Genomic DNA, 8,370 nt, shown 5'->3' with positions numbered 1-8,370 from the left:
ATATGCTAATTGCATCATACAAACTGAGGCAGCAGACTTTGTGAAAATTTATATTTTTGTCATTCTCAAAACTTTTGGCCACGACTGTAGTGTACGTGTGTAGGTGAGACAGGTAGACTCGTGTGGTTGTGTAGTTAATAGCAGGTAGACTAGTGCTAGCTTTGCAGTACAGTAGAGCAGTCCTCCAGAAGCCCAGTGAAATCAACTAAACCCCAATGTCCCTGCAGTCCAGACCTGAGTCAGATACAGAACATCTGTCAAATACTGAAGATGCACTTGATTGGTTTCACCCTGTACACTGTGACCAATGGAAATGTTCTGAAACGCCCCCAACTCTGCACACTGATCCAGCAAATCAAGTGCACCTTTAAGTATTTGATACTATTTGACCCAGATCTGCTAGTGTTCTCAAATGATTGATGGATTACTGGACCAATAGGCTGTGGTAGACTTGATTGAAGTATTTTCTCCTGTGTGTGAAGATGGTCGCAGAGCTGAAGCAGCAGAATGGTCTGCTGAAGACCGAGAAAGACGACCTGAACCGAATGATCAAGGAACAGAGCCAGCAGATGACAGGTACCAACCATTCACTAGCTTTAGACCAATCACGTTCACTGTTACTATATTTAGACCAATCACATTCTGTGTAAATACTTTTAGACCAATCACATTCATTGTTGAAGTTCCATACAGAGATTTGATGATGCGCTCCCCACTCGTGCTGAACTTGTCTTCTTTCTCCTCCCCATCTCCTCCACCTTTCCCTTCTTCTCTCTATGTTCTCTCCTCCCCATCTCCTCTACCTCCCTTTCCCTTCTTCTCTCTGTGCTCTCTCCTCCCCATCTCCTCTACCTCCCTTTCCCTTCTTCTCTCTGTGTTCTCTCCTCCCCATCTCCTCTACCTCCCTTTCCCTTCTTCTCTCTGTGCTGTCTCCTCCCCATCTCCTCTACCTCCCTTTCCCTTCTTCTCTCTGTGTTCTCTCCTCCCCATCTCCTCCACCTTTCCCTTCTTCTCTCTGTGTTCTCTCCTCCCCATCTCCTCTACCTCCCTTTCCCTTCTTCTCTCTGTGTTCTCTCCTCCCCATCTCCTCTACCTCCCTTTCCCTTCTTCTCTCTGTGTTCTCTCCTCCCCATCTCCTCCACCTTTCCCTTCTTCTCTCTGTGTTCTCTCCTCCCCATCTCCTCTACCTCCCTTTCCCTTCTTCTCTCTGTGTTCTCTCCTCCCCATCTCCTCCACCTTTCCCTTCTTCTCTCTGTGTTCTCTCCTCCCCATCTCCTCTACCTCCCTTTCCCTTCTTCTCTCTGTGTTCTCTCCTCCCCATCTCCTCCACCTCTCCTTCCCTTTTCCCTTCTTCTCTCTGTGTTCTCTCCTCCCCATCTCCTCCACCTTTCCCTTCTTCTCTCTGTGTTCTCTCCTCCCCATCTCCTCTACCTCCCTTTCCCTTCTTCTCTCTGTGTTCTCTCCTCCCCATCTCCTCCACCTTTCCCTTCTTCTCTCTGTGTTCTCTCCTCCCCATCTCCTCCACCTTTCCCTTCTTCTCTCTGTGTTCTCTCCTCCCCATCTCCTCCACCTTTCCCTTCTTCTCTCTGTGTTCTCTCCTCCCCATCTCCTCCACCTTTCCCTTCTTCTCTCTGTGTTCTCTCCTCCCCATCTCCTCCACCTTTCCCTTCTTCTCTCTGTGTTCTCTCCTCCCCATCTCCTCCACCTTTCCCTTCTTCTCTCTGTGTTCTCCTCCCCATCTCCTCCCCATCCCTCCTCCACCTCCACCTTCCCTTCTTCTCTCTGTGTTCTCTCCTCCCCATCTCCTCCACCTTTCCCTTCTTCTCTCTGTTCTCTCCTCCCCATCTCCTCCACCTTTCCCTTCTTCTCTCTATGTTCTCTCCTCCCCATCTCCTCTACCTCCCTTTCCCTTCTTCTCTCTGTGCTCTCTCCTCCCCATCTCCTCTACCTCCCTTTCCCTTCTTCTCTCTGTGCTCTCTCCTCCCCATCTCCTCTACCTCCCTTTCCCTTCTTCTCTCTGTGCTCTCTCCTCCCCATCTCCTCTACCTCCCTTTCCCTTCTTCTCTCTGTGCTCTCTCCTCCCCATCTCCTCTACCTCCCTTTCCCTTCTTCTCTCTGTGCTCTCTCCTCCCCATCTCCTCTACCTCCCTTTCCCTTCTTCTCTCTGTGTTCTCTCCCCATCCCTCTACCTCCCCCATCTCTACCTCCTTTCCCTTCTTCTCTCTGTGCTCTCTCCTCCCCATCTCCTCTACCTCCCTTTCCCTTCTTCTCTCTGTGCTGTCTCCTCCCCATCTCCTCTACCTCCCTTTCCCTTCTTCTCTCTGTGCTGTCTCCTCCCCATCTCCTCTACCTCCCTTTCCCTTCTTCTCTCTGTGCTCTCTCCTCCCCATCTCCTCTACCTCCTCCTTTCCCTTCTTCTCTCTGTGCTGTCTCCTCCCCATCTCCTCTACCTCCCTTTCCCTTCTTCTCTCTGTGTTCTCTCCTCCCCATCTCCTCTACCTCCCTTTCCCTTCTTCTCTCTGTGTTCTCTCCTCCCCATCTCCTCTACCTCCCTTTCCCTTCTTCTCTCTGTGCTCTCTCCTCCCCATCTCCTCTACCTCCCTTTCCCTTCTTCTCTCTGTGCTGTCTCCTCCCCATCTCCTCTACCTCCCTTTCCCTTCTTCTCTCTGTGTTCTCTCCTCCCCATCTCCTCTACCTCCCTTTCCCTTCTTCTCTCTGTGTTCTCTCCTCCCCATCTCCTCTACCTCCCTTTCCCTTCTTCTCTCTGTGCTCTCTCCTCCCCATCTCCTCTACCTCCCTTTCCCTTCTTCTCTCTGTGCTGTCTCCTCCCCATCTCCTCTACCTCCCTTTCCCTTCTTCTCTCTGTGTTCTCTCCTCCCCATCTCCTCTACCTCCCTTTCCCTTCTTCTCTCTGTGTTCTCTCCTCCCCATCTCCTCCACCTCCCCCTTTCCCTTCTTCTCTCTGTGTTCTCTCCTCCCCATCTCCTCTACCTCCCCCTTTCCCTTCTTCTCTCTGTGTTCTCTCCTCCCCATCTCCTCCACCTTTCCCGTCTTCTCTCTGTGTTCTCTCCTCCCCATCTCCTCCACCTCCCCCTTTCCCTTCTTCTCTCTGTGTTCTCTCCTCCCCATCTCCTCAACCTCCCCCTTTCCCTTCTTCTCTCTGCTCTCTCCTCCCCATCTCCTCAACCTCCCCCTTTCCCTTCTTCTCTCTGCTCTCTCCTCCCCATCTCCTCAACCTCCCCCTTTCCCTTCTTCTCTCTGCTCTCTCCTCCCCATCTCCTCAACCTCCCCCTTTCCCTTCTTCTCTCTGCTCTCTCCTCCCCATCTCCTCAACCTCCCCCTTTCCCTTCTTCTCTCTGCTCTCTCCTCCCCATCTCCTCCACCTCCCCCTTTCCCTTCTTCTCTCTGTGCTCTCTCCTCCCCACCTCCTCCCCCTTTCAGAGAAAATGACTCGTGCATTAGCGGAGGAGACTCAGCAGTTGGAGAGCGATCTGAACGAGGAGAGGTCTCGCTACCAGAACCTCCTAACAGAACACCTGAGACTGGAGGAACGCTACGACGACCTCAAGGAAGAAATCACTCTCTCTGTGGTAGGAGGCTAACGCATAGCATGTCAACAATTTGACACTCACAAACACTGGACCAAACCAGACCACACACACTCACAAGCACTGGACCGAACCAGACCACACACACTCACAAGCACTGGACCGAACCAGACCACACACACTCACAAACACTGGACCGAACCAGACCACTCACACTCACAAACACTGGACCGAGCCAGATCACTCACAAACACTGGACCGAGCCAGACCACACACACTCACAAACACTGGACCGAACCAGACCACACACACTCACAAACACTGGACCGAACCAGACCACACACACTCACAAACACTGGACCGAGCCAGACCACACACACTCACAAACACTGGACCGAGCCAGACCACACACACTCACAAACACTGGACCGAGCCAGACCACACACACTCACAAACACTGGACCGAGCCAGACCACACACACTCACACACACGCCACACTGCCCACCATACTAAACGCACACACACCAAACAAATACACTGCACCACACCACAAACACACACTAAAGTCCCCTTGCCCCTCCTTTCTCCAGAGCGTGCCCAAGCCCGGCCACAGGAGAACAGACTCCACCCACAGCAGCAACGGATCAGAGTGCACCTACAACTCAGAGTTCGCCGAATCAGAAGAAAGTTCCCGACATGGAGAAGTGAGTGGGACGGGACTTAGACTTGTTAATGTTGCTTCAACCTGTTCTGTAGTTATTTTAACAGTTATTACAACTACAACCCTGCAGAATTGGTCGTCAATCAGTAAAACACTTTCTGTAATGTTTTAGTATTGACAGCTAATGTATTTAATGCCCATGACGATGCCCCAAAGCTCCGCCTGTCAGTGTCATTTCTGTCTCTGACATCACTTCCTGTTGGGACAGGATGTGACCCGGGGCATGGACACGTCTCTGACTCTGAAGCTGCAGAAGCGCGTAACCGAGCTGGAGCAGGAGAAATCCTCTCTCCGCAACGAGCTAGAAAACAAGGAGGAGCAGTTCCAGCGGGCTAGAGTCAGGGTACAGCCACAGTACTACACAATATTACTACAATAATATGCTGTATTACTGTATTACAACCACAGTCTTACTTACTTTACTGTCGGACCTCTCTGTCTGTCAGGATGATGAGGAGCATAAGAAATCACGTGGAGCAGAACTGGAGTACGAGTCTCTCAAGGTATTGTATAGATATCCAATCTACTCATATCTACGGTAGTGGGTAGGGGATAGGACTTAGGTGGGCAACAGCTCGTGGCTCAAGGGCCCCGGGGGGCCGCCAGTTGCCCATCACGGGGCAAGGGGTTGATTTGGGACTGGATTTGTCTGGGTGAGTGTGTTGTATACATAGATGGTTAGAGATCTCTAGATGGATATAACCCATTGTAGCATTGACATTGCCGTCTCTATGGGTGTGTTTTAACTCTGACTGCCGCCGCCGGCATCCATCTTTAATCCACAGCGCCAGGAGCTGGATTCCGAGAACAAGAAGTTGAAGCACGACCTGACCGCCATGAGGCAGAGCCTGCTCGGTAATGCAGGCGCTGGGGCAGGGGCACCAGGAAGTCCACCCTACAAAGTTCTCATGGACCAACTGAACTCCTCCTGCGAGGAGCTGGAGGTGCGGAAAGAGGAGGTGCTGATTCTACGATCTCAACTGGTCTCACAGAAGGAGGCCATGCAGCACAAGGTAGGATACATGGAGGGACCCACACACACACACACACGGACATGTGCAAACACACACATGCACACTGAACCATGCACAGACACGCATATATGCACAGTCTCGCAGATATAGATATATACACATATATATATACACACACGTGAAACCTTTTCATGTCTGTCCACTGCACTATCAATGCTTCTAACACTCCAGTCTCTTCTCACCTTCTCTCCCTCTCTCCTCTCTTCTCTCTCCTGCCATGCCTTCCTAAAGGATGAGAAGGTACTAGAACTCTGCTGACTGCATGCTCTGGGAATGACTAGTTTAAACACATACACATGTGCCACTGATTTATTTGCATGTAACACCACCATGTATGGTCTTTAGATTCACAATACTGGATGGGTCAAGATTCACGTGGAATAATAGTGTCTTCTCTCTGTTCTCTGCCTGATGCTCTGTTGTGTCTTCTCTACATGTGAATGTGGTTATTTTCCTTTTTCTCTCTCATCCCCCTCCATGTCATCCCTCTCTCCAGGAGACGATGACGGAGCCAGTGCACTATGCAGAGGATGTCCATAAGATGAAGGACTCTGGTGCAATCACTCAGGCTTATCTAGGACTCAAAGATACCAACAGGTACAAATCTCTTTCTCTCTCTCTTTTTCACTTTCACTTTCCCTCCCCATCCCTCTATCTCCTTCTCTCTGTATCTCCTCAATCTCTCTCGCTTTCTCTCTCTCCCCTTCTCTTCGCTTTCCCTCTCCTTCTCGCTTTCTCTCTCCTTCTCGCTTTCTCTCTCCCTTTCTCTCTTTCACTTTCTCTTTTGCTTTCCTTCCCCCTCTATCTCCTTCTCTTTCTCTCTCCCCTTCTTTCACTTTCCCTCCCCCCTATCTCCTTCTGTATGTCACCCCCTTCCCTCTCCCCTTTCTCTCCCCCCCCCCAGAGTTCCACAGAGGACTCATTACAGTACAAGCTCCCCACCAGTATGTCTGATGTACTCCATGAGTACACTCAGTGTGTGTGAGATCTGTATGTGTTTGAGAACTGTGTGTGTGAACTCCTCTCTCTGTTGTGCGCAGATCTCCCAGGTTCTTGCGTAAACCACTAGAAGCCAATGAGCTCCTAAATCGGCTCAGGTAACCAATCAGACGTGTCCTTTGCATTGTGAGGCGGAGCATGCGTGGCCACGCTGACCGATGGGGATTGAGCAAGACTGAGCGGAGGCTTTTTATTGGATAGGATAATATAGTTGATGATGGCTGGCTGATATTGAATCTATATTAATGATATATTATGTAGGTGATAAAACTAGATTTGCTTCAGTAGCAATGGGTCTGCTTGTTTTGCACGCCGGGCGATGCCTAACCTGTACTGTACTGTAAGTGGTGAAGGCGGCGTAAACTGCCTGCTAATTGGTATGATGATGACGCTAAGCTAGGTTAGCCTGCGTAATATTGGTCATCGAACTAGCATGGTAATTAAGATAAGCTAGGTTAGCTTACATAGTATTGGTAATCTAACTAGCATGTTGAAGCTAAACTAGGTTAGCCTCCGTATGGGTTGAAGGTTAGTCATGAATGATGCACAGACTCTTAATTACTAATCAGCTCCTATGAAATGTCTTCTGCATGGAACCAAACCTGCATCTTTACCAACCGTGTGCTTCCCTGTGTTGTGTTTTGTTAGTTCCATCATGTTGCTACCACCCTGTGTGTTACGTTGCGTTAAGAATCCTTGTCATTTCAGATTTTGATCATTTTGCTTGTTCTCTACCAGGGGTTGGAACCAAAATTATTTTCCAATTGTTTTGTTCTGACTAGAACCATACTTTTTTTTTTTGACCAGCAAAAAAAAAGTTCTGAACCGGTTCGAACCCCCAAAAAAGCAAAGATTAATATAATTCCTTTCTGTTTCTTTATAAACCTCTGAAATTGACTTTTTTTAACATTTAGCTGGACATTAAGTTACTTCACCAATCAGTGAGGATATAGCAGCTTGCTATGGAGCGGGCAAGCTGTTTACATGCATTGGACAGACGAATGTAGGGCGTTGGATGAGACTGACATTTTCAGGGTGGGGAGAGAGAGGGCGAGAGAGGGCGAGAGAGAGGGTGGAGGAGGGTTGGCTTGAAACAGTGGGCATCTTGTTGTTATGACGTGCATCATCTGAATTAGGCCCACAGAATTATACCTTCGGAAGAGCGGCTTTTATGAAGGAACTTTGAATGTCTTTGAACTTCAGAAAGTTGTCTTAACGCTGGACCAGCTAGCTGGTATGTGCAGAGCGGCACCAGAATTAACTTAAAAACACCTTTTACCTTTTTGTATTTAGTAAATCCAATGTGAAATGTGATAACTATAATATCCTTAATTAGCATTGAAAAGGCTAATCCATTCTTCTCTGATTGTAAATCTCTCTCCCTAATTTCTGAATCAGACTTGTAACGTCAGTAGGCTACTAGACTATTCTTCAGAGGGGAAGGGGCAGGTAGCCTACACACGCGCACACTGGAACTGTTTTCTGTCAGGCGCACACTGGAACTGTTTTCTGTCAGGCGCACACTGGAACTGTTTTCTGTCAGGCGCACACTGGAACACTTTTCTGTCAGGCGCACACTGGAACACTTTTCTGTCAGGCGCACACTGGAACACTTTTCTGTCAGGCGCACACTGGAACACTTTTCTGTCAGGCGCACACTGGAACACTTTTCTGTCAGGCGCACACTGGAACACTTTTCTGTCAGGCGCACACTGGAACACTTTTCTGTCAGGCGCACACTGGAACACTTTTCTGTCAGGCGCACACTGGAACACTTTTCTGTCAGGCGCACACTGGAACACTTTTCTGTCAGGCGGACACTGGAACACTTTTCTGTCAGGCGGACACTGGAACACTTTTCTGTCAGGCGGACACTGGAACACTTTTCTGTCAGGCGGACACTGGAACACTTTTCTGTCAGGCGGACACTGGAACACTTTTCTTAGTGACAGAGTGTGAGGGCTTTGCATATGCACTTTGTTACGCTTTTTGTGGGACTGAAAAGCAATGCATGGAAAATAAAAGAATGTTATTAACCGGTTCCATGCTTTTAAAATAATGGTTCTG

General features: G+C 49.2%; 1 protein-coding gene across 1 annotated transcript in view; it reads left to right on the top strand.

The window, feature by feature from the left end:
- The window catches only part of myo5aa (myosin VAa), a 113,846-nt gene that overhangs the window by 87,461 nt on the left and 18,015 nt on the right, over positions 1-8,370 (top strand). The window contains exons 22-29 of the mRNA XM_046345586.1: positions 483-576; positions 3,442-3,590; positions 4,140-4,253; positions 4,479-4,613; positions 4,717-4,773; positions 5,056-5,283; positions 5,536-5,544; positions 5,801-5,901. Of these exons, the coding sequence (XP_046201542.1) occupies positions 483-576; positions 3,442-3,590; positions 4,140-4,253; positions 4,479-4,613; positions 4,717-4,773; positions 5,056-5,283; positions 5,536-5,544; positions 5,801-5,901 (887 nt within the window). The remainder of the gene's footprint in view (positions 1-482; positions 577-3,441; positions 3,591-4,139; positions 4,254-4,478; positions 4,614-4,716; positions 4,774-5,055; positions 5,284-5,535; positions 5,545-5,800; positions 5,902-8,370) is intronic.

The sequence above is a fragment of the Oncorhynchus gorbuscha genome, linkage group LG04, assembly GCF_021184085.1.
Source record: "Oncorhynchus gorbuscha isolate QuinsamMale2020 ecotype Even-year linkage group LG04, OgorEven_v1.0, whole genome shotgun sequence".
Lineage (NCBI taxonomy): Eukaryota > Metazoa > Chordata > Actinopteri > Salmoniformes > Salmonidae > Oncorhynchus > Oncorhynchus gorbuscha.
The sequence above is the reverse complement of the archived record's forward strand: the minus strand, read 5'-3'. Positions and strand labels throughout refer to the sequence as shown.